Below are 27,037 nucleotides of genomic sequence, written 5' to 3'. Positions count from 1 at the left end.
TCACAGTTTTGTTTCTGGGAACTCATGAGCAACTTCCCAATGGTCACCCATCCTGGGATTGCTCAAGCTCAATCTCGCTTAACTTCGGAGTTCCTATGGAATCCGAAGCCAGTGAGCTTCCAAAATGTCTCGTGCTATATGGTAGCTAAGGTTATGCTTTCCAATCCAGTTATCTCATACTCTAGATTTGATGGATTTGATTTGATCCTCAAATTCTTGAGTATTTTTCTAGCCTTCTCAGCGTAGTTACTTTTCACTAAGTTCGAGAGAACTTCACCATGAATTTGCTTGCTAAGGGATTGCGGACTACGTTAACTCAATTACATGGCAAGTGTGCCACTATTGTATCTTTGCGTGATGCGAGTGTTACTACTAAGTTTTGGAGAAGTCTTCTTGAGGACCACATGTAGTAAGTTTTATCACCGGCTACATTTCACCCTCAGACTAACGGCTAGTTTGAACGATTTACCCGGACCTAGATAGCTAATTTCTTCGTGGCACTCAAGGAACCTTTGGCAGTTATGACATTATCTTCAGTTTAGATGTATTAACTTATCACTGTTGTTTAATAAGTGTACTTTAGCTGCTTTGACTACTTTTTGGTGGTCGTACTATCTTTTATGCTCTGAATAATTGTAGTGGGTTACTCCCACGATTGTGTACTCTTTCATTGTTTAGTATAATTAGTTTTGATTAGTTTTAAATTTATTCACTTTTTCACATCACTTACTCTTATGGTTACGTCACCTTACAGTGATGGCTAGCACGCTTTGACCTTCCTAGGTCTGGGTCTGTCAATATATCCAGCGCATTTGTTAATAATTTTTTGATAGATTATTTGAAACAAATAATGGTCAACTTGCTATACATATTTAACAGTCTAATACAGTTTAAGATAGGCTATAACTCCAAAGCACTTAAGTAGTCCTTAATCCCCTAAATGACGTTGCATTTTGTTGGGGTCCAAAAATGTGACATATCAATCCAACCATGTCTCAATGCCCAATTGTCATGCAAAGCCTACATTCAAGCCCAAACACATGCCAATGCGCGGGATTTATGAGGAATATATTTACAAACATGTCATGCCACGGTGATTAAGCCAAATATTCACGCCATGCTTCCTTGGTCACTATTCATGCTAAGTCCAAGGCACATATTCGAGGCTTATCAAGTGGGTTGTGGTGTGGATAGGTTACGGAAGGTTATTGGGCTTACGTGGAATTGGGGTCATGGAAGACTTTAGGCTGCTTGGGGACTCAAAGATCTAAGCACATACCTTTTGTATTTCACCCAGGCAATATTGAAAGAGAACTAGCATAGTTTACCCCTTTCCCTAGCAAGCCAACCCTCTTAGTTAAAACTAAACTAGATTCATGCATTAAATGCATGCTAAGCCGAGTAAGTCAGGCATTTAATGCTGACTTTCCCTTCCCAATTTGCACAGACAACCAACGCTCGAAAGTCGTGAGGCACGCTACCAAAAGTAGTGCTTGCGGAAAACAGCCATGGGAAAGCCGCATCTCGGGAAAAAGAAAACTGCAGGTCTTAACAGTGTATCTATCTTACACCAAAAAATGAATAATAGAAGGCCTAAGAAGAAATGAGGGGAAGACTAAGCCACAAATGAAGATTCTCTTAAAACCTAAAAAAGAACCATTCACTTACATAAGGAGGGAGAAACCATTACAGAAGGGGGAGAAGAACACGCAGAGTAATAGATAGAGAGGGATAAGAAACACAAGAAGAGAGAACCACCTAGGAAATAAGCCTAGAAAGTTCCAGTTAGCCCATAAGTATACTCCAAGCCTTAAACATTATCATCCATGCAACCTTAGTAATTCCCACAGCCTTCCATTAAACATCTCAACCATTAGAAGCCTTGCTATCACCCTAGGAAAGCCCAAATTATGCAGCTAAGAATGCTATGCAACCATGCAAACCCTTTCTCTCTCATATTAAACCGAATCTTCTAGTTTCCACACGACGCTTCACTTGAGCAAGTCATTATCTTGATCAATCATGCTATCTTTGAGTTGTTAATGTTACCGGGGTATTTCTTAAGACAATCTAACTCTTTCGAGATATCCTGAGACTTGTTACGAATCCGGACCAAATGAGACAAGATGATGTTCTTAAAGCCCAAGTCCATCTCGACCTAAAAGTCCCCTAACATAAATTGGCGACTTTACTGGGGACAGGTTGCAATCTTCATTCAATGGCTCCAAGATCCGAGAGAAACACTACCAGGAGTGGCAACGCCTCAGACATAGGCAAGGCTGCTTCTCAACTTGATGAGTCTCAATGCGAAAGCCAGCATTAGGAAAGCCAGGGAAACCTGGACAAATATGACATGCCGGACATCATCGCAGTCATCTATGCCTTGGGTGAGGCCCAAAAAGAAATTGATGCGTTTGTGAAAAAGTTGAAGAACTCAATCCTGAAACCAAGCGAGAAAGCCAGTGACAAGGACTACGCGCCTAAAGAAAAGGTTTCTCATGAGGAATCAACTGGTGCTGCTGGTAAGGGTCCTAAGAAAGCATCATTCTTTGTCACTCATAAAGACATCATAGCAATGCTCGAAAAGGAAATAAATTCGGAGGATTGGAAATATGTTCTTGAGCCACCATATCCAACCAGCGTTCTCCACATGCCATATCCCAAGGAATACAAGATTCCCAATCTTGTTATCTTTGACGTAAAATATGGTAGCCTTAAGGAACATATAAGTCATTTCATTGATGATTTGGTCCTCATGCCAACGACTGTAACCTCCGTCTCAATGAGTTTTCATAAAGACTAACGGATCGTGCCTATACTTGGTACACCACCCTCGCACCAGGTTCTATCTGGACCTAGGAAGAGCTAGCAGGCAAGTTCTGTAAAAAGTACTTCCAGCATGAGGAAAGGGTCACGACAACTCAGCTCAACAATACGTGTCAAAAGCACAGGGAAGATCCGGTGACTTTTGTCAAACATTTCCGAGACCTCGCCCTTGACTGCTATGACAAAAAGAATGAGAAAGCCCTTGTAGAGATCTGTATTAGTAACATTATCGCTGACTATAAGGTGTACTTGGAGAACATCAGTATCAGCTAATTCTTGAGGCTCCTAGAAGTAGTGAGGAATACTAGCTTGTCAGTAAAGCCTTCCACAAGGAAACCCTGGAAAACTGACAAGAAGAAAGCTCATCATGCCCTAGCCGTGGATGATAGATCTGACTCCAACCCACGGAAAATGAAGGAAAGAGATAGCGATAGGGAAACTTATTTTCCACTAGCGTGCAACGACGAGGAATTCCAAACCATCCTCGACACCATGCTCGCATATGAAGCCATCAAGCTGCCCCAACCGTAGAAAACCCATTCTAGTGAAGATAGAAGGGATCCCAGGTACTGTTGCTACCATCAGTATGTGGGGCATCCTTCTATTGTATGCCAAACTTTGCAAAAAATTCTCCATGCAAAAATCTGCAAAGGGACGCTAGAGCTACCATGCAAGACGCAAGCCATAAACATTGACCCTCTGCCGAAACGCCGAGAGAAAGAGGTAGTATCTATCATCACATGCTCCAGATACGACGATGCCTATCACCCATGGATCATCGACCCCAAGCCACCGGGAACCATCTGGGAACCTTCTGGAAGCATGGATGAGACTTTCTGGTGCAAATACTCAAAGCCACAAAGATGTGATACGCCATGGTCCCAAGCTGAAGGATGGGGAGAGAAGAGTGAAGACATCATGGATTTTTGCCCAAGCTATGATGACGAGGTCTTCACCTTCGAGATGTCGGAAGAATACAGCTCGGGAACACCAGAAAGACAACAAAACAACCAGGAAATGACGGCTGTGACTTCGCACAACCTTTCTAACATGGAAACTAATGTAGTAGAGTACTACCTTTCCTAAGGGCAATGACCTATTGCAACACAGACCCTCCAGGGAAATACAAAATTCAAATCTCCCTTCGATCAACTTGGATGTAGGTTTCAAAACCTCATCTTAGGCCTTGGTTAAGCCTTGTACCTTTGAGAGGAAATGATCTCTCTTCGAAGTAGGCCTTACTATAAGAAAAAAAATTCCATTGTGCAAAAAGGTATTTAGAAAACTTTTTAATTAATTATTAAACCCACTTCTGCACATAACAAAAAATTTTACAAAATTGTGGCAGAATGATTATATTGATTTGCGACACTTATTTTCAAGGACTACATTCATCAACTTTCAATTTTAGGGACCATCTTGATGGTGTGGGTCAATTTTAGGGACCATCTTGATGGTGTGTGTTAATTTTAGGAACCATTTGTGATTAAAAAAAAAGACCCGTAAATCTTGTGGGGTCTATTTATGTGCCACCACATCAGCACTTAATGGAATTTTTTTAACATAATTGTGACGAAAGGACTACATTGATTTGCGACACCTATTTTTAGAGACTATATTGATTGATTTTCAATTTTATGGATTATCTTGATGATAAGGGTCAACTTCAAGAACTATTTGTGATAAAAACCCTTCTTTTTATCTCTGATCAATGAACTACTGCCGTTGCTTTCAATAAATAAAAAAATATAAAAAATAATAAAAAAAGAAAGAAATTGACTCTGAAGAAACTTTGACCATTATATTTCATACTAAAGATTGATGGATAATCTAAATAAGTAACTGGATCTTACGTTCTATAGTTTATGTGTTGAATGATTTTGGAGTAATGTCTTAGCTGGGGAATAATGCTTACAAATTATTGGCAGATAATAATTATACATGCAGATGTTAAATTGTTCATTTCCTTGTTCCCTTTATAAATTTAGATGGGCAAGGAGGAGGACTATGAAAATAAGTATAAACATTGCTGCTGCAACTTTATACATAAACTAAGAAATAAAAATTCAAAAGATGAAATGTCGTAATTGTATAATATATTTATTAATTTCTATATATAGTTGAATAAACATACATACAATAATGATTCCCAACTTGTTTTGATGAATTAGTTAAGAATGAATGGTACGTAAGATCAGAACTGGTTGCGGGATGAAAATGTTTGCCCAAACCCCCAAGTGGAAGGAACAACATTAGAAAATAAAAGTGCTCTTCCATCAATCAATGTGAGCTTAAACGAGAGTCTCTGGTTTCGAAGGTCGATGCTGCTTTGCCAATTTGCACCCCAGTTCCTGTGCATGGGCAGCCACGTTCCTCTTCTCATCCTCGACCCTCTAATCCATGCAGCCTTCACGTCACCGCTTCCGCCAACGTTGGAGATCATCACCATGTTGAAACTTGACTGTCCCTTCAAGGTGAATCGGACTCCGCCTCTTCTTTTACACGACACCCTTTAGTTCATACACACATTGCAAAGTGGATGCTCGAGGTTATTAATTGCAATATTCGACAATTAAAAGTGTTGTTAGTTATAATATGGAGTTGCTATTGACAGTCTAAATATGTAATCATGTATTAATTCATTATTTTTTTTTATAAATAAAAAGTGCCGGATGACATTTTTGAAGTGTTCATTAACATTTCTCATAATATATCAAATCAACACCACGATCAATTAATAATGTATATTTGAATTATAATGCAACAATCAATATAAGGTCCAGACTATACTCAAGTTCGAATCTTCTTTAAAGGGGTGGGTTTAGCCTCATAATGGGCTAGCAATAATGTGGTTCAAATTCGCCTTTGGCGAGAATCGAACCTAAAACCTCTCACTTACAAGTGAAGAGGAATACCACTAGACTGTAGTACTAAGTGACCTTGTGAATTATTATGTAATAAATATATATTGACCACATTGTTGGTACCTTCTATAAACGACAGGAACTATGCCTTCATTGCCTTGTCGGGCAATGCGAAGAAAAGCAGGCGTGGACATGTCAAAGTGTTGGTGGGGAAAATTGCACCACCCTCCGTTGTTGTTTGGGGGGCAGAAATTGGTGGCGGAAACTGTCACAGAACGACCTCTAAGGCACCACTTTGGATCTGTGTTGTAGTTGCACATTAATTGGTAACAAGCCCCACACGCCTCGCCTCCTCTGAAAAGTGTGCTACTCACGGCCGCCGTGTTCACTCCAAAACCCGCGTGGATGGTATTGTCATAACCACAAGCACCACCTGCGTACACATATGATCAACAATATTGTCATTAAGATTTTGTTTCGTTAAAACCAAGAACTATTGCATGAGATTTGATCCAAAATTTTCTATAACAAAGTAAAGACTGCATGCCATTAAACCAGCCGATCATTGGCAATAATGTTATTAAGTTTCAATTTTTATTGACATTATTAAATGATGGCCGCCGAGTACTGCACAAACTCATTTATATATAATCCAATTCGAGCATGTTACGTCCGCACAAGTTAATAAAAAAATTAGTATGATTAAAACAATTTTTAAAACATAAAATACGTTGTTATTGACACTTCTGAAATATATTTGATATATTAAAAAAATGTGAGGCAGCGGGAGGACATTTTTTTTAAAAACATAATAAAAAATTAATAAGAAAACATATTATCAGCACTCTAGAAAACAACTCTAAAATAATAATAAGAAATTAACTAGTAAAGTTACACAAATGAAACAATATATTTTCTCATCTAGTAAGCTAGGTAGACCAACTTTTAGACCAAATTTGCAAATTGAGTGATGTGTTCGCCAATAACAAATAAACATGTTAATCAACATTTAAGTAATAATCCAATCATCAATAACCATGTTACATAGTTTACAAATTAAATTTGGTCTAAATAGTTGGTCTCTCTAACAATAAGATTTTTTTTTATCAACCTAACATTAAGAATTCAAGTGACTTACCAAGGGTAGCTGGGTCCTGGTTGGTCCCATAGAAAGTTGCATGACCACTAAGCCATCCATTGGCTTCAACATTGGTGATAGCAAACAAGAAAATATTCCAGAAAAGAGCACAAGAAACTGCAAGACTACGCCCCATTTTAACACTCTCTCTATACACACACAAATGTAATTTGCCAAATTTGTTCTCAGACAAACTCTCAAGTACTTTAAATATATCTTGAAGAAGCAGCTTCCATTTAGTATTTATAGACTAGTGAAAAAAGGATTGTCGGTGACTAAAATAAAATAAAATGCAAATTATCATTAATGCATGCATGATATCGTATTTTACAAAAATCAGTATTTGCAAAGGATAGGCGTTTTCCTACGTCTTATGAAGTACGGAAAGACATGTACGGTAGAGGGACTGACATTTTTTAAACATGAGAGAGCAAGTGCATGTGATGGCAGCTAAGTACTTTGCGATCTGCTGTTTCTTCAGAGTAACATGTCGGTGATTTTGTTGGGCATTGGAAAATCAATGAACTGATACGATGATGACCAAATTCAAGTGCTCTGAACATGCACGAAGCTACCAATCTGAGTTTCCGATTACTTAGTACAAACTCAAATATGGACACGATCGAAATACTGCTAAACCGAACAATGAACATATTTTGGTGGTGACTTCAAATGAGTTGGATTAATTTAAACTAGTCTCTATGCACGAGCGATTTAGAGTTTGAATTAATTTAAACTAGCCTTCATACACGTGCGTGAGCGAGTGCAGAAGGCATTTTCTGAATTGCAATATGTTACGTGTGACTTACAGGTTGTAAATGTATTTATAAGCGTGAATTGCTTCAATAAATCTTTTTTTATGACAAAAAGAAAGTCAAATTTTTTTTTTTGGATAACATCTTTTGTTAAAAAAAAAAAAAAAAACCGACCATTTGAGAACTAATTGAATCACATTATTGTGCGCGTGCGAAATGCTTTTTTTATCACCGGCAGTACGCGTCTCTTAAGATGTTTGAACGTGTTTAAAAATAGAGAAAATAATATTTAATAAATAACTTATTGAATCATATTATTGCTAACTTATTGTGAGGCTAAGCCCACCCCCATTCTCTCTTAGTATAGATAATATTGTTTGTTAGGAAAAAAAGAAAAAAGAAAAGGAAACAATCATTTGACAACTAATTGAATCACATTATGCGTGTGCGAAAGACTTTTTTATAACCGGCACTACGTACCTCTTAAGATGTTTTGAAGGTGTTTAAAAATAGAGAAAATAATATTTAATAAACAATTGATTGAATCTCATTATTGTTAGCCCACTGTGAGGCTAATCCCACACCCTCCCCCTTAGAGCACTTCCAACGTGCTTTTTAGCCTCGTGGACAAGCTCCATTTGCAATCCAATCCCTTCCCAAAGTGGCGCCAACCCATGTGGGCAATTGGGCTAAGGGGGAGCTCGTTGGAGAGCTCAGGCACAAGTCCAAGGCCAGAGCGCCTGAAGGGGAGTGATGCAAGGTTGACGTCAGCATGAAGTAAGCCACGTTATAAAAACTTATGCGCTAGGCACGTGCATAACATGCATGACGGTGGGGCACATTACAGACAAGATTTTAGGTGGTGGGACCCATGCTTTATAGGCTGTCTTAGCCGTTACTAGGTGTAACGTGGCACCCTCTCGGCCGTTAGATTTCAATGACCTTTTTTTTTTGGACTATTCGATTTCCAACAGTAAAAAAAAATTTCAAAACTCCCCGAACGGCTAGATGACGAGGCACAATCTGAGCCGTTCGATTCCAAATCAATGGTCCACATTTTTCAACTTTAAAATTTTTTTTAAAAAAATCTGATATGTTACCGTTATGCCACATGTCACAATTTGGAGGGTTGGATTTCAAATTTTATGTAATCCAACAATAGAAATTAATTAAGTTAATAAAAATTTTAAAAATGTTAAAAATTAATTAAAAAATCCAATTTTTTTTAAATTAAAAAAAAATTTATTTTTCTATAAATACCTTATCATTATCTTCCACCTTACACCACACTTTCATATTTTCTCAAATACTTTCAATCACTTTCCAATCTTTCTCTCAATGTTTCTATATACTTTTGTTTCCAAAAAATATGGCTAATGATGCAGGTATGAATTAGACGCTTATTGAAGATGTTACGTTGTGTTCTATTTAGGTTGAAGTTACTTATGATCCGATTTACAGGTAATGAGATGCAGTTGCAAGAAATGTGGAGCAATATTCATTCCCTTTTTTTTTTGAGAAAATTGGTGGTAAAAGAACAGAACAATCGCTCTCAAGTCGTTGGAGAATACTCAGCCAATATCGTTTATTCATTGGAGAAACGTCTTGGCACAAGCTAGTACTAATATTCGAAGTGGGGAAAATTACGCAGATCAGATAACAATATATTATTTATTTGTTTGTACTATACCCAAATTTACATTAGTTACTTTGATTATAATTTTTTCTTCTCCTACATTTTGTAGACACTTCAAGCACAAGCTTCGTATAATGCCAAAAACAAAAACAAATCATTCAACCGGTGAGAATGTTGGAATATTGTCAAAGATTGTCCCAAATTCAAAGTTGTGCATGTCGGTCCAGAAGTTGTCATGAACAACACCCTTCTACACTCTACGCTAGATCACAACTCACATGTTCATGAAAGTGACACAGAAGAAGTGCCAGAAACGACCCTTGAACAAGTGTCGGGGTCAATCCGTTATCCATTTAGGCCTTAAGGTAAGAAGGCTTCAAAGAGAAAAAGGGAGTTCTTCCAAGAATGATTATGCAAAATATATGGTAGAACTTGCTCGCCAAGGTGAATTGATTTTGGTGCGGGAAATGGCTAAATTTGAGGCTGAAAAGGCTAGAGATGAGGCAAAAGCTACAACTACTGAGAGACTATTTCAAGCTAATGAGAGAGAAGAGCTACTTAGGCAAGAAAGGGAAGTGCTTAAAAAAGAAAGAATGGCTCAATAAGATCATGACATTATGAACATGCCTGTAGATGGGATGTCTCCGAATTCTAAATATTTTTGGAATTCGGAGAAAGTAGACGTGGTGCGAAGGAAGTGTGAAGGAGACGAGCGAGCAAGTGGAGATGGTCCCAGCACCACAAATTGGTTAGGTGATGATTTTCCATTCACGAGGGACTAGGGAATTTGTTGTATAATCGGAGCCCATAATTTTCCAATCACTTTGGGTTGTAATTTCGTATGTATTTAATTTGGTGCTCTATGGGTTGTAATTTCGTATTTATTTAATTTGGTACTCTATGTAATTTCGTATTTATTGAATTGAGTACTTTATTTAAACTAAGAGTACGTTTATTTAATTTGGAACTTTATCTAAACTAAGAGTATCTTTATTTAATTTGGTATTTTATTTAAACTAAGAGAATCTTTATTCAAAGAACATAAACACACCAAATAATAAAAAAAAAACCACACTAAATGAACTTAAAAAACATACCAAATAAAAAAGCCACACTAAATGAACTTAAAAAACACACCAAACAAACTAAGAGCATTCTTCTTCCACCACAAGCTTGTTTTTAAGTTTTTTGAGCTTGTTTCAATCCCCACAAGTGCTCTATCAAGTCACTTTGCCGGGCTTTGTCATAGTATGAGGATTGTAGTGAAGTATATCGTTGAATGAGCCTTTCTTTGTAACGTTCATCCCTTTCTAATGGCTCATATTGAACGGGTTCTTTGGTGGCGTCATATGCATAATATATTTGTGTTTTGGAATTGTTCATTGTGCCTGGCTCAAATTCATCAATGGCATCATAATCATACTCATCTTCCACAATCATGTTGTGAAGAATGATACACGTCATCATGATGGATTGAAGTAATTCTAAATCAAACAATCTGGCAGCACCCTTGACAATCGCCTAACAAGCTTGGAGGATACCAAAACAATACTCCACATCCTTCCTACACCCCTCTTGACAACTTGCGAAGTGTTTTTCCTTTTCACTTTGCGGACGTGGCACTATTTTGACAAATGATGTCCACCTTGGGTAAATGTCATCTGCTAGATAGTGTGCTTCGTCATACTTATGTCCATTTACCCAATATGTGACTTTCGGTGCTTTTCCTTGTAGCACCTCGTCGAACACTGAGATTGGGCAAGGACATTGAAGTCATTTTGAGCTCCTGGAACACCAAAAAAAACATGTCAAATCCATGTATCAAATGATGCCACGACCTCCAAAATGATACTTTTTGCTCCTTTTTTGTCCCCATAAGCTCCTTGTCATGCACTTGGATAGTTTTTCCAGGTTCAGTGCATCCAGTCGATGGTTCCAATCATGCCAGGAAAACCTCGAATCTCACATTTCTTCATAAGCCTTTACAAGTCCATTGTTGTAGGTCTCTGGAGATACTCTTTGGTGTATATAGATTCGATTGCAAAGCAAAACCTCATTAGGGACTCAAGAATGGTTGATTTCCCCGTCCTCGTTATCTCATCCACTTGGTCTGCAGATGCTCCATATGCAAGCATTCGCAAGGCAACAGTAATTTTTTACTCAGGAAGAAGACTTTTGACACCAAAAGCATCATTCTTTTGCACAAAGTAAGAATCATGGTTGCAAATAGCAATCATGATTTTGTTGAACAAATGTCGTTGTATTCTAAAATGATGCCTAAAGTACGTATCAAGGAATACACTGTTATGGACAAAATAATCGTCCAAGAGATCCTTACCTCGTCGTTGCCTACTTCTATCAATGTTTGCTGAACGCCTAGGCCTAGAGGTCTCAGCCACAGCTTAGATGACTCGACGGGAATGTGATGCCCTTTGGCTTCTTGTTTTGTCATCTCTCCTTCTACTTTCCTCATCCTCATCCTCTTCCATCTCATTTTTTCCTTCCTGGAGATTGAACATTTCTTCCCCTTACTTAAACAATTCTTTCTCTTGCCCATCGATTTCCCACAACATCCTTGAAGAAGACATTGTAAGAAGGAAGGAGAAACTATGAATAAGGATAGAGATTTTGAGAGATTTTGATTTTGATGTGTGAATTCTTAGGATGGATGGTGGGATATATGGAGAAAAAAGAAAGGATTATGTTGTAGATAATGCCACGTGGCACGCCTTGATTTGTTAAAAATCTTATCAAAATTTATCCTCAAAGATTCTAAACAGATTATGACATGTGGCGCGACGAGATTGATTAAAAATTGTATCGGAAATCTATCCTTAACAATTCTAAAAAGGTAACGACATGTGGTGCGGCGGAATTGGATACAAATCTTATCGAAATCTATCATAAAAAATTGTACTTTTGGATAATGACACGTGATGTCACGAGACTGGTTAAAAATCATATCCGAAATTACAAATAAAATTATTTTTTATTATTTTATAAAATAAAAAATACTAATATTTTATTGCCTATTGTCATGGCTATTCAGTTTAGGGGTGAAGATGCAAAAGGTAATTATTGTTCATTAAAGGCAGTTACTATTCAATGAAGGGGATTCAATTGCCAATTGCCATCGGGGGCCTTCCTACACTAGAAGTGCTTTTAGTGTAGATAATACCGTTTGTTCAAAAAAAAAATTTGATAATTAATTGAATCACATTATTATGCGTGTGCGAAAGACTTTTTTTATAACCGGCACTACACACCTCATAAGATGTTTTGAATGTGTTTTAAAAAAATATATATATTTAATAAACACTGATTGAATCATATTATTGCTAGCCTATTGTTATGTACTAATTATAAAATAAAATAAAATAAAATAAAAAAAATGTACAAAAAGAATTAATTATTGAAAAAACCGTTTACATGATGAAAATACCCCTGTATTATTTTGGGTTGCTTTTGAATTTTTTTGTTTGGGGGGTATTTTTGTTCAAAAACTTTTTGTGAAACTCGTGACCCCTAAAAAGACTGTTGGCTTTACATATAGAGATGTGTTTAATATTTTGCTTATTTTTTCTTCGTGATACGTGTTATTTGATATGTAATTGCCGGAACTCTCTTTCTAATAACCATGTGGCAGAATCTTAAATAACTATAAGAATGAAAGCATAATTAATAAGAAAAACTCATAAAATTACAAATAAATAATATTTCATAAAGCAATATAATATCGTTACAATTATTCTCGACAAGTTTTCATAGTCAATTCTTTTACAATTCAAAGAAGAATTTCAAAGATGGAGTCTTGATGTCATGGAGGCACCAACGGCATTTGCGAAATGGGGGCCGGAATAGTCTGAATAGGAGAGGGCTTAAAAGCTAATTTACTAATTGAACTATTTAGCTTTTAGGTTTGATAATAATATTAAATATTGTAATAGTGTTTACGGATGTTATTACAAATAGTCCTTTATGTTTTGACAACTCAATAATTTGAATTTTTATGTTTCAAACTCATCAATTGTATCTCTAATTTCTTACTTTAGTCATCAATGTTGTCATTGTCGTCTAATTCCATTAGAAAATTCATTCGTGTGTTGATGTAGCACCCATTTGAGTCCCACAAAGCCAATTAGTGATGCCATGTGTATATGTGTGTGTGTTAGAGATATTTGATAGATATCTTTTAATACCAATATGTCAATATAAAGTTGATATTAAGTACCAATACCATCCTTGGAGTCATTCTGAGTACTCTCATGGGTCATTTCGACCCACTTGTAACACAACAGGAACCTTAATCATACGATAAAGTTGGATGACTCTTAAAACGGCTTGCACATAAGTCCCTTATTACCAACCACTTAGGTCTCGTCTGGCAGCTCACATTTTACTAACTATTTCAATCGGATAAGATAATATGTGCATCGAATAGTACTGATTTAATCAGTCAGGCATTTGGTGCAGTAGTAGTTACAAAGTCAAAATACAAGGCATTTAGTGCAGTAGTAGTTACAAAGTCAAAATGCATTAGTAGTAGTTACTAATTCAGCAACGGCCCAGATGCAATTGGGTGTGTAAGTCGGCGGGAATAAAGGGTATGGGCTGGATTTGGGTTAGAGAGAGAAAATGGAGGGAGAAAGAGCAGTTGCTTGGAAGAAGATGAAAATCAGAAAACGCACAAGCCTCTCCATCTTTCTAATTCAGCGTGTTGAAGATCCGACTAATTATCCTTAGCTTTTGGATGGTATTAGTTAGCGGGCGTGAGCCGTATTAAACTAGTAGGGCGGGGTTACCTAAGCAAGTGATTATTTAATACATAAGTAAACCAAACACCCGGCTTTGTATTATTAATCCTATTTAGTGTTATATACGGTTTCCCAAATGAGACCTTAGTATAGAAGCTTAACCGACTGTTAACCCTAAAAATTACAAAGCCTACGTGGTGCGCAGGCCGAGTAACTAATAAGCTAACTACGTCCTTCGGTTGAATACAGGGCGTGCCAACTCGTCGGCTGAGCTCGGTCGAGGAGTAAAATTTGTTGATGTTGCATTGAGCGCGTTACTGACTTCTTTATCTTGCGACTACGACCGAGGAAGGAACAAATCTCGGCCTTTGGATTCTTGAGCCTGAAGACAAGGCTGCTAGTTCTGTGAAGTTCACAAATCGTCGGCACTGGATTCGGTCATACTGAGTAAATTCGTGAGAGTAAAAGCACGTCGAATCAACACCAGATTGTACAAACAAAAGTATACAAAGGTGATGTATATCTTGATGGTAAATGTGGTTCGGCCGTCAAAATGCCGAACTCTGAAACTCACTTGTGAGTATCCAATCATAAAATCACTCGGCGTTCAATATGTCGAATGTCGTGACTCATAACACCTTACTTCGCCGAGACAGCTAATAAGATGACCTCTGCCAATAAGGATTCGAAAACCCTTCTCGACCAAGACTTGGATAGGTAACCAGTCGGCCCCGTCGCAGTGCTGTTTATCCAAACTGAAGGTGCTCATCGGTCGGCTGATTCTACGGCAACAGTGCTATTTATCCAAATTAAAGGTGTTCGCCGGTTGCCTTCACAATGCTGTTTATCCAAACTGAAGATGTGTCGGCGGGAAAAAGAAAATAAAAAATCTCAAGCTGTTTGAGAGGTTTTGCGCATAGCAATTGTGTGTTGAATTGGCGGTCGCTCAATTGTTGAATGATGTCTTGTATTTATAGGGACAAGTACGCGCTGGTTGATAAGTTGATAAAGACTCCCGAGCTATTAAAACTCTTCCACTGACTTGATCCTCGGATAAGCCTTACTACACCTAGGACTCTAAACTTAGTCAAAAATGCAACCAAATTCGATCCTTGTGTTTAGTCTTATCACATCGAATCCCAAAATAATATGCAGGCTTGGATTTGAACAAATAACGTTCATCTAAACAACCACCAATTATATATATATATACACACACACACACATATATATACATATACATATATATATATATATAATTGATAGCCTTTCACACGGCATGCAGGCCAAGTCCATCATCAATCCAATTCATCTGACAACATCCATAAACAACCAGCCTACGTAGGTCTCCTATCTCACCATTATCCAAGCCTTGCAAATCCCATGCTATGTCACGTGATTAGAATCCAAGCCGAGTTGCTCTAATCCACACGGTACACTGCTAACAAATCCAAATTAAATTGGATTGTTCTGCCTGCTTCATTATCTGACGCCGTGCATATCCCAATAGTCCACCATCATTCAAATTAATTGGGATTTGGACAAATATGAGGTTTAAATAATTTCATATATTACTAAGAGATAATATCATGATTAAAATCACAATATTATTTCTCAATAATAATTAAAAATTATTTCAACCATTTTGTCTTTCAATGGTCTAAAATTCTGCTCATTCAACGGCATCAATTGCTCGAGCCGATAGTGTAAAATCGGGTCCAAACATTGCCACCCAGTTTCCTTGAGCTTCGGCTTGTAAGCCAAATGGTTAAGGAAATTAGTCATCAAATATCCTTCATCGGCAAGGCTTAAAAATAAACAGGCCTCATGCGTAGCTCGGCAATTTGCTGAGTATCCGCCATTAACCAACCACCTTGGCTAGCATGTGTACGAACACAACTAATAAAAGTGGCTGAGGAACAACATCGTGGCCGAGGACATCAGGGGGTCTTATAGTGGCCGAGGAACATGTAGTCAGCTATATATGTTTGATGGGCATATATATTACTTGGAAAGTATACCTCGACGAGTTGGCCAAGCTCGGCCTTTAATAAAAACTTTTGTCTCTTCCCCAATGGCATTCTGACATAACTTGGAAGCAAATCATGATTCCCCTCCTGCAACCGTATGGCCATAGGGTGAAGCCTACTGCCATTCTTGTCCAGAAATCACATCACACTCTGAAGCAAGCTATATATAAAACCCCATGGAAATATTGGAACCACATGAAGGCCTACCGTCTAATAAAGGTGGCCCTTCCCAAATGGCTTTGTTAAAACCAAGACTTATATATATATGGGTCATGATAGTACCATATTTGAGTCACATCAAATCTTTTTGCTTCACCAAACCAATGCCTACCTTTCAACTATTATAAAATAAAGAGAAAGTGAAACCATGTCAGGGAAAATGGAATCATGACATCCACTTTTTAAAAATTTCTCAGCCTTCTCGACCTACCCTTGACTTCGGCCTAATGGTTTATCTTGGCCAAATCCTTATGCATAATCACATGCATCGGCCTGCGACCGACTGCACACTGCATCAAGGTTTTTTTTTTTTTTTTTTTTTTTTTCTTGCCAAAAGCTTCTATCTTCCATTCCTTTGGCAATGATATTTTTGTACGAGGTACGAAATATGGATTGATCGTTGCCCCCTATTTTCTTATGCACCATTGGCTCAAATAGCCAGATGGTTAAAAAAATAATTTATTCATTATATATATATATATATTTTAGCAAATGAAAATAAAAGTGGCCGAGCCATAAAGTGGAGGAGGGCAATGATGTTTTATTCCGAGCCGAGATCTTTTTACATCAAAATTCTCAAATTGTTTTCGCTCTAGGCCGAGAAAAGAATTTTCTCCAAATATTTTTGACTCGGCGGAATATTTTTCATTTTTGGCCGCCAAACGTGTTGGACAATTATTATGCCCCCCAGGCATAATAATTTCGCCAATTTCGGCTTTTAACCCGAACAACTGAGCCAAACGGGATTGCTCCATATCTGCTTTATCACCAATAATCATATCGATTGGCGTGGTTTGTTCAATTGAAACCATGAATTGGTCTTGTTCGTCATTGGAACACTTTTCTGACGAATTATTTTCTGATTTAATTTTTGGCTTAGAAACTTGAACATTTTCTTCTAAACCTACCACACTTTCAGCCTTGACCGAAAAAATAGGTGGCCTAGGTTTTTCTTCTTGGCCGACCATATTTTCAGTCTCGACCGAAAAAATTAGGTGGCCTTTGTTCTTTGGCCAAAGTAACAATTTTCTTAGGCCGATATCTGATTACGGCCGGAGCGGAAAATTGCCCCCCGGTCTTTTCAACCAACCATTCCTCAAATGGAATCGATTTGTAGTCGAAAACAAGGAAAATATTTTCCATCTAGCCAGGTATTAAATCGAGCGCTATCTTCATTTACCCATTGCTCTTGCAGGGTAACAAGAGCTTTTATTCTCAACATGTAAGCGAATGACTTTTGCATCTCTGTATGGCCAAGAAGAATTTTTTCCACTTCCAAAGATCTTTTTCGTTCCCATTGTCTTTTTCAATTCCTCTAAGAGCTCGTACGATCGGCTACGTGCAGCCGGATTGGAATCTTGATATATCATATGAACTTCGTAGTTTTAGCACTGAGTCTTACTGGACGTGCCAAAATGTTGACCCTAAAAATTACAAAGCCTACGTGGCACGCAGGCCGAGTAACTAATAAGCTAACTACATCCTTCGGTTGAATGCGGGGCGTGCCAACTCGTCGGCCGAGCTCGGTCGAGGAGTAAAATTTGTTGATGTTGCGTTGTGCGCGTTACTGACTTCTTTATCTTGCGACTATGGCTAAGGAAGGAACAAATCTCGGCCTTTGGATTCTTGAGCCTGAAGACAAGGCTGCTAGTTCTGCGAAGTTCACAAATCATTAGGGCCAGATTCGGTCACAGTGATTATATTCGTGAGAGTATAAGCACGTCAAATCGACACCAGACTGTACGGACTCAAGTATTCAAAGGTGATGTATGTCTTGATGGTAAATGTGGTTCGGCCGTCAGAATGCCGAACTCTGAAACTTACTTATGAGTATCCAATCATAAAATCACTCGGCGTTCAATACGCCGAATGTCATGACTCGTAACACTTTACTTCGCCGAAACGGCTAATAAAATGACCTCTGCCAATAAGGATTTGGAAACCCTTCTCGACCAAGACTTGGATAGGTAACCAGTCGGCCTCGACGCAGTGCTGTTTATCCAAACTGAAGGTGCTCATCGGTCAGCTGATTCTACGGCGACAGTGTTGTTTATCTAAACTGAAGGTGTTCGCCAGTTGCCTTCACAGTGCTGTTTATCCAAACTGAAGATGTGTCGGCGGGAAAAAGAAAATAAAAAATCTCAAGATGTTTGAGAGGTTTTGCGCAGAGCAATTGTGTGTTGAATTGGCGGTCGCTCAATTATTGCATGATGTCTCGTATTTATAGGGACGAGTACACGCTGGTTGATAAACTGATAAAGACTCCCAAGCTATTAAAACTCTTCCACTGACTTGATCCTCGGATAAGCCTTACTACACCCAGGACTCTGAACTTAGTCAAAAATGCAACCAAATTCGATCCTTGTGTTTAGTCTTATCACATCGAATCCCAAAATAATCTACAAGCTTGGATTTGAACAAATAACGTTCATCTAAACAACCACCAATTATATATATATATGTGTGTGTGTGTGTGTGTGTGTGTGAATCCCAAAATAATATGCAGGCTTGGATTTGAACAAATAACTGTTCATCTAAACAACCACCAATTATATATATATATATAGTTTGCCTTTCATTATTTCTCATGGCATGCAGACTTATACGGCAACCACCAATTATCTATATATATATATATATATATTTGATAGCCTTTCACACGACATGCAGGCCAAGTCCATCATCAATCCAATTCATCTGACAACATCCATAAACAACCTAGCCTACTTAGGTCTCCTATCTCACCATTATCCAAGCCTTGCAAATCCCATGCTATGCCACGTGATCAAAATCCAAGCCGAGTTGCTCTAATCCACACGTTATACTGCTAACAAATCCAAATTAAATTGGACTGTTCTGCCTGCTTCATTATCTGACGCCGTGCATATCCTAATAGTCCACCATCATTCAAATTAATTGGAATTTAGACAAATATGAGGTTTAAATAATTTAATATATTACTAAGAGATAATATCATGATTAAAATCACAATATTATTTCTCAATAATAATTAAAAATTATTTCAACCATTTTGTCCTTCAATGGTCTAAAATTCTGTTCATTCAACGACCTCGATTGCTCGGGCCGATTGTGTAAAATCGGGTTCAAACACCGACTCATCATGTTCTTTTGATTTCTTGGCCCGGTTTGTTTTAGCTAAGAAGTTTGTCTGAAAAGGGCTTTTAGAATAATACACTTTTAACTATTTTTAGCAAAAAGAGTTAAAAGTGCTTATAAATTCGAAAATAACACTTCCAGCGCTTAGAAGACATGCTATGTGCTTCCAACAAAAACACACTTATTGAAAGGGCTTTTGAGCAAAAAGCATTTTAAGGGCTTCCCAAATGCCCATAGTATTGCTTCTCCCCTTGTTGGCTTACCCCTAAATGCGCCCAAAGAAAGAAGTAATATCCTGCATAATACTAGTAAAACACCAATTTTAACATAAAATAAAATTATATGAACAGATAAATATACATGTCACAAGAGTTGTTTCTGCAAAATCTCTACCAGCATATTGTGTATATATTCTGTATGACGGTCATTTCTTACAACTGTACAAAGAGTGAAGCTATATAAAGAATGTGTTCAGAACAAGAGAAGGCACAACATAAAACAGCAGAAAAGAAAGAATGTTACTCTATTGAGAGATTTGTCAAGCTCTACTTCCTGCCTTCTCATCCTAGGACTGCTTGGGGTGTACGAATTCAGATACGGGTAAGTAAACAAACTGGTGTTTGAGCTCCCAAACATCCTTGCAAACACAAACTCTCCAACCATTCCAATCGTTGGATTGGATAAATTTGTCATCGTTGTACCCCCGAGATAAGCTGATTCTGAGTTTGTGGCATAACCTCCATAAGCAGGGTAGTACTGATCGTGAACGGACTGTGAATGCCTTTGCAAAAAATCTGGATGAAGTTGCTGTCTTGGCGTTGATGTGGCAGTAGTAGCAGTTATCGAAGTGTTGGACATAGGTGGGGGTCTACGTGGTACAACCATATCCAACTGAGGTTTCTTTCCGTCAGAATCTGAAGAGGAAATGCCTCGGCCATAGAGGGGAACAACTGAAGAAGGGGAGATGTTAGCCTTGCAGACAGGACAAGTTTGCGGCAGGTTGGATTGTTCATCAGAGGTGGATGGGACCTGAAGCCACTTGTAAATGCACGGCCAGCAGTACAGGTGACCACAGAGAGTCACCACAGGTTCATGTGCTGAATCTAAGCATATATTGCAGTCAAAGGAACCAGTGTCATTGTCCGAGACTGTAGTTGGGGATGATATTGAATTCCACTTCTTGACCGAAACATCTCCAACTGAAACAAAGTGTGTCTCAGGCTCATAGAAGTTCTGTTCCATAGCGAGGTGTTCTGTTACAAAGAAAGGTCGCATTCATTAGTAAGCACAAATTCTCATTATAAACAAGAAGACGAAACAATTCAAGTGTGTGTGATTGTGTTTTTGCGCATGTCTGACAAAGAAGAAGAGATTTCATTAACTAATACTACAAGAAAGGAATTTAAATACTGCAAAAGAAGTTGTCCCTAAATATTATGACCTCTACAAAAAGCTTTTATAATCAACCTCAACAACGCCACAGACGGCCAGCTCAACCAGAGTTCTATCTCTAAACAGACACTAAGCATCTAGAAAAAACACAAATGAATAAAACAAAAAATAGTGTTTCATTCCAGTCTCCCAACCAGAGTTCTATCTACGGCTGTAACACAGGTGATAGGAATATATTATAAAAAAATTGGAGAAGAGAAGCAAGAACTTGTTTACTAGTCTAAAAGATAAATAAAACAACTCTCAAGACGGGATCTCAAGATCCCAGAGGATATCAAGATCTCAGTAATCCAGGTTTCAAAATCTATGGATCCTGATTGAAGACTTCAAATCAAGCCACAAGTATCCACGAAAAATGTTTTGGAAGAAGAAATTGATAAAACAAGCTTCATATCCAAGATCAAAGCAAAACAGCAAAACCCTTTTTTTATTACAAACGATATTGGTGAATGACCGTAACAAACAAAGTTACAATCCCTTGCAAGGATTGCAAAAGTCAAAAGCTTACTCTCCAAAAAAAAAAGTTCACAGATATTCGAATGGAATTCCGGAGGAAAATCTAAGTTCAAGTGAACTACTTAGTAACACGAAGATGATCATGTAGGATGATTAATGCCCTTGACATAAACTATAGCTTAAGATACTCAATTTTTCAGAATCTGAGTAGCTAAAGTAAGCCTAACAAAACATTTGCTTATTCCTCAAGGAAAATTTCCAGTTCATTGATATATATGAGTCAAACAACCTGCTAGCAGCTAAAATTTAGCAGTTAAGACATGTTAATTTAAAGTATGTATATAACAGTTGAAACTGAAAAATCACAATTGGGAGAAGTATAAAAACAAGGTTTTTGTTAGATGTACAGAAACAATGGCAGAAATTATCAACATAAGAATTCCACTATGAAAAATCTTGATACCAAAATCCATGTTAACAGAAATCACATTAAAAGATACACACTTTCCGTTCCAAACACAAATTTTCCCAAGCCAATTAAACGCAGAAGAAGGATTAAGGAAATACAGGAAACGGTTCTATTTTATAGGAATCAGAAATTGCAGATAAATAAGATAAAATTAAAACATGGCAACTGAAAACCCAACAAAAAGAAAAAAAAGAAAAAGGAAACCAACCCATCATTGTTCTAAACGTGAAATCAAAATGCAAGAGAAACCCATCACAACCAATAAATTCGAGAACTTTCCCACACAAATTCCAGAAATAAATTAAACGAAAAAGGACATTAAGAGAGAGAGAGGGAGGAATAGTGCATACCAAGGAAGATAAAATGCTGGAACGGATCGAGGTGGCAATCAAAAGCGAGTTGCGAATCTTACAGGTTACGAGAGAAAGAGGAAGGAGATACAGAGAGAGAGAGAGAGAGAGAGGTGGTGGGTTTGATTGTTGGCGACAGAGAGGAGAGGTGGAATGGTTGAGAGCGAAAGTAGGAGGGTGAAGGTGTTATAAATACAAAAAGAAGAAAAAGATCTTATCTTTCGAGATCGAGTTTTGTATTTTTGGTATTCTTGTCTTTGGTCTCGAGTATGTCTAAGATATATATAAAACTAATTTTCTTTCCCATCCCTCTACAACAATTCAACGTCTAGGACACCCTTCGTTATTTTTTCCCTTTGTTTTTTTTTTTTTTTTTAACAAATAACATTATCTAAATTAAAAGAGTAGAAGAGTAAACTAAGTCTCACAATGAACTAGCAATAATATGATTTAAATTCGTCTTTGGCGAAAATTGAACTTAAAACCTCTCACTTACAAGTGTAGAGAAATATCATTAAACCGTAATACTAAATAGTTGTTCCTTTTCCCTCTTTAAATTTCTTTGTTTGCTTCGCCACTTAATACTACGGTCTAGTGACATTCATCTTCACTTGTAAGTGTTCGATTATCACAAAATGCGGATTTGAACCGCATTATTGCTAAATCATTGTGAGACTTAGCTTACTCTCCCACATTTAACGTATATAATATCGTTTGATCAAAAAAAAATATCTTGATTTGCTTCGAAATCTTTTTATGTGTACCGTCACACTTTTTAATATAAATGGATTATACAATTGAGATGTATTATTTTAAGAGTATATTCTTTGGGAATATTTTTGCTTTGTCATCTTATTATTACCGTTAAATGAGTTTATATTTCGAGATAGATTTAAATCTCAAAATTTAAATGCATCAAACGATAATAAATAGGGTGGTGAGTATTACCACAACTTGAGAATGGTAAACAAAAATGCACTCATATTCTTTATTGTTCATCCACTTATCTTATGCATGTAATGTGTCACTTTGTGTTCTGCATATACGGAAAATCTATTGGTGTAAAGAGAAAACTACTTATATTTTGGTAAGCCTTATAAAATCAGTTTCTTAGCTCAATTTTATTGTTTGGTAGATATATTAGCTCAGTTTTAATTGGTCTTGTGACCTCTAATTTTTGTGTATTTGATTAAGGTTACGTACTTAATGGTCTTTTTGTTGTGGATTATATGATTTGTCATGAATATAGTCTATATAAATACCTAACATTAATTTTAAGGTTGAAAAATCCTCCTTCGACACTAACAAGACAATATTTTACTACTCTAATTTACGAGAAAAAAAGTTTTGAATTTGAGTGTAAAGGAGACCGCTTTTTCTTAAACTGATTCCACGGTTATGGATCGGATCATTATATTGGTTCGGCTCCCAATTTGAATTCTCACAAGGCCGACATAATCAAACTCATAGTTTTTTTTTTTTTTTTTAATTATTATTATTATAAAGAGCGGTCCGTGCTTAACGGAAAATCACAATTTAACACATACAATCTTAATACAGAATAAAGTATAAAAAGAAAAATAATATATATCCATAAATTTTCTTTTTATGAACATAGTATGAATTATTTGCAGAACTAAGCTGGAGTAGGCCCCTAATAAAATAATATATCTATAAATTTTCTTTTTTTTTATGAATATAGTGTGAATTATTTGCAGAACTGAGCTGGAGGGCACATGAGTCACAAAGTCTTGTCTATCAAGTAACCTCATCATTTTTCTTAAGAAGAAAAGAGTGCCTCTTTGATTAGAGCAAAATATGATCCACGTCCTTGCACAAGGTTATAAAATACGATAGCCGCTAGTCGGGCGGCGAACTAGGACCTGGCGGTTAGGTGGGGTTTAGGCGGGCGCCCCGCAGACTAGGCGAATTTAATTAAATCTATTATATTTCGTGTAAATAAGTATCTACTTATACTTAAAATATATATATATAATTTCATCATAAACTACAAAATAGAATGACATATATATTATGAGCTATTGAAACATAATGAAAACATGGGAAACAAGCATATAATGTGTATTCATCTAAGTATTCAACAAGACTCTTACAATTTATTGAAAAATAAAATAAAATACAAAATGAAAGTTATCTATTTTCTGTCTAAGTGAGTCACAACCTAGGTAGATCTTGGCCGGCTAGGCGGGTGCCTAGACGGTCTAGAAGGGTGCCTCAGTAGCTTTAGGTGCCCTTTCTTAATTTTCAAACGTCTAGGCATTAATCGGGACAGTGACCAATAGCCTAGGGCCTAGGCGGTGCTAGGCGGGGATTTTTAGAATTACATCACATGCACCAAAACGTCACCGTTTGGGTCACAAATCTGTGCAGCCTAGCTATATGGTGTTTGGCAAAGGGCCGGCAACAACAGAGGAATCTTCCTACCCATGAATTAGAAGAGAAGAAGCAACTAGAAACTACGACTAAATCAGTAAAAATGACATCTCATTCTCTTCACCAAGGTGTGAAGAAAAAAAAAAATATATATATATATATATATTGTCAAATCAAGAAAAATATTTGGCTGGTAAGTAAGCAAAGCTGATTAGGGTTTTCATTGGTTTAAATTTTTAAAGTGCGGAAAATTGTAACTTAATTAAGCAAGTAAAAAACTAAAGTTAATGAAGATTAAGGACCAGTTTGGTATTGTTTTTTTTTTCCCCACCAAAAACTACTTCACTTTAAAGTTAAGCAGTAGAAAAATATTTGGTAAAATTAAAATATACTACTTTTTAAAAAGTAATAACCTCCCGACAGTAGCTTTTAAAAACAGTCTATAGTAAGCTCATTAATTCTAAACAATGATATTATTTATCCTTCTAAACACTACTTTTACGCTGTTTTTCATACTCACAATACTTTTAAAAATACAGTTTATTAAACACTCAATTACTTTATTTTACAACTAATTATTCTTAAAATATAGCAGAAATAATTTATTAAAAAAGCATAGCAATCCTAAATTGGCTAGTAGATGGAGATTTTATTTTCGCGAAACATTGACCATCCAGAAGAATGTAACTAGCTAATCAATTATATTTTAATAAAAAAATATAGGGTTGGATGTTGGGGCATATGCTGACTAGGCCATTATCTACAAACCGTATTTATATCTAATTAGTGATTTTAATAATTAAAATAACCTAATTAGTCTTAGTTCTATACGTACCAGGTGGATTTAGCTGCTAATTAATTATAATCAGCAGCCTGATTACCTTGAGAAGCAAGAAATGAGAAGTTGCTCTAGCAGACTATCAGTAGCAAGAGAAATTTTTAAAAGAAAACTAATAAAAATAGCTTGAAAACTTTGAGTTTTAATAATAATAACAAAATAAAGGGTAAAGTGAATAGTACCAGGATTGACTTTTTAGTGTAAAAATGTGGTTTTTTGTTAAAGTGAACGGGTTTTTTGTTAAAACTCCCAATTTTTAATTGTGACGGGAATACAAGTGGTACACCACGTGTTTTAATATAAGTAATGAAAAATTTTATTTTTTAAGTTATTAAATTTTTAGTACATATATTTCACCATTTGTATAATAACACGTGATGTACCATCTCGTATACCGGTTATCTTGAAAAATCTCTTCCGAAGCAGATCAGTGTGTATTGAATCGATAAGCTAACTGCTTGTGTCCGGCGCATATTAAATGTTCATGTACTATTCCCATGCACGTGGATTGCTTTTCGGACACCGTTTTCTTGGCCAAACCCTAAATCTTTGGCTGTGGGTCGTATTATTTTCTAGTAGTTTCTTGTGGTTGTGAGACGAAAGATTTGTTCATATTTCAAGGCTTTGCCTAACGGTGCGATTAGGTTAATGTTTTTTTTGTCTAAACGTGTTATTCAGTCTAACAATGTAAACATCTTATATATTGTCAAACTATTTGATTATACAACAACGTTCTTCTATTTATTTACTTGTTTGTGACAATGCAACCGCCATCTTTTTTTAATATATGCCGGTACAGTAGTAAAATAAAGATCCTATATAATATAAGAAGAAAGATAGCATCACGCACTATCCCACATGCAAATGTAGTGGGACACTGATTGAATGTAGAGTTGACAATTACAGATCAACTAAATAACTTACGACAAGTAAATAATTGATATATAATAATTAGTATGCAAGTTCTAAGCGTAAATCACGTGACATTGGTCTTGCGTGGAGTTGTGCACGAAATTTGGGATATATTTTGTCATGCCCATGTGATGTGGAGTTATCGCATTTTATATTGATGACAGATTAATCTTCTTTTTTATATAGTTTTGGTATCATATGAGACGGCATCCGAATCAAATGGTACGTTAAAGCTAGTAATCCCAAAAAATGCATCATTACAGTTCAAATTTGGATTAGAAGTTTGAAACCTTTACTCGTTTTTCACTAAACCAACCATTGGGATTAGCTCAAATATTGATCCAGCATTTCAACGAAGATGCTAGTTTATCCGTTTGGTCACTTGCGAATTCATGCATATCTAAACTCATATGGAGCTTTCATGCACGTAACTGTGAGCATTCGTACTATGCCAAATCCGAAATAATTAAGGACTCTTCCCATATAATGGACATGACAGATCTTTTTCTTTGCAATCTTCTTGACTATCTGAGATGGATTTAATCAAACGCAAATCAGTCGAAGTTGGAAGTTTCTAATCATGTTGACTAGACTCATTCCCTACGTTGTAAGAAATTATAAATCAAACGATAGGCGGGTTGATTACGTATCTTATAATTTTTATTTGATTATCTAATAAAATATTGAATATAGTCATTTACTTTTCAGCAAGAGTCCTATTTGCAATATGTTGATACAATACAATATTGACAAAGTAATAGTAATACAGGTAATATAAATACACGTTAATGATGTGGTCTGATATGTCTGGTCCTTCTAATCCCTGT

The 27,037-nt window shown here is 36.6% G+C and overlaps 2 protein-coding genes across 2 annotated transcripts; both read right to left on the bottom strand.

The window, feature by feature from the left end:
- Positions 1-5,020: 5,020 nt before the first annotated feature.
- Positions 5,021-6,964, bottom strand: LOC103947672 (expansin-A12). The gene is made up of 3 exons (XM_009358599.2): positions 6,829-6,964; positions 5,814-6,123; positions 5,021-5,336 (listed from the first exon to the last, which is right to left on the bottom strand). The coding sequence occupies exons 1-3, from the start codon at positions 6,962-6,964 to the stop codon at positions 5,021-5,023; spliced, it is 762 nt and encodes a 253-aa protein (XP_009356874.1).
- Positions 6,965-19,659: 12,695 nt separating this feature from the next.
- Positions 19,660-22,228, bottom strand: LOC125467882 (E3 ubiquitin-protein ligase RMA1H1-like). Its single transcript, XM_048585466.1, has 2 exons — positions 22,067-22,228; positions 19,660-20,592 (listed from the first exon to the last, which is right to left on the bottom strand). The coding sequence occupies exon 2, from the start codon at positions 20,579-20,581 to the stop codon at positions 19,811-19,813; it is 771 nt and encodes a 256-aa protein (XP_048441423.1). The 5' UTR covers positions 20,582-20,592; positions 22,067-22,228; the 3' UTR covers positions 19,660-19,810.
- Between the last annotated feature and the right edge of the window lie 4,809 nt (positions 22,229-27,037).

This window comes from the organism of the source record quoted next, unplaced genomic scaffold, assembly GCF_019419815.1.
Source record: "Pyrus x bretschneideri cultivar Hongxiangsu unplaced genomic scaffold, Pyrus_bretschneideri_v1 Contig23, whole genome shotgun sequence".
Lineage (NCBI taxonomy): Eukaryota > Viridiplantae > Streptophyta > Magnoliopsida > Rosales > Rosaceae > Pyrus > Pyrus x bretschneideri.
The sequence above is the reverse complement of the archived record's forward strand: the minus strand, read 5'-3'. Positions and strand labels throughout refer to the sequence as shown.

Excerpts from the sequence above, each read along its gene's own strand:
- LOC103947672 (XM_009358599.2), bottom strand. The coding sequence starts at position 6,964 with ATGGGGCGTAGTCTTGCAGTTTCTTGTGCTCTTTTCTGGAATATTTTC. Across the intron at positions 6,124-6,828 it reads CCAGGACCCAGCTACCCTTG|GTGGTGCTTGTGGTTATGAC; the intron begins GTAAGTCACTTG and ends ATGTGTACGCAG. Across the intron at positions 5,337-5,813 it reads GTTCCTGTCGTTTATAGAAG|GGTGTCGTGTAAAAGAAGAG; the intron begins GTACCAACAATG and ends TATGAACTAAAG.
- LOC125467882 (XM_048585466.1), bottom strand. The coding sequence starts at position 20,581 with ATGGAACAGAACTTCTATGAGCCTGAGACACACTTTGTTTCAGTTGGA.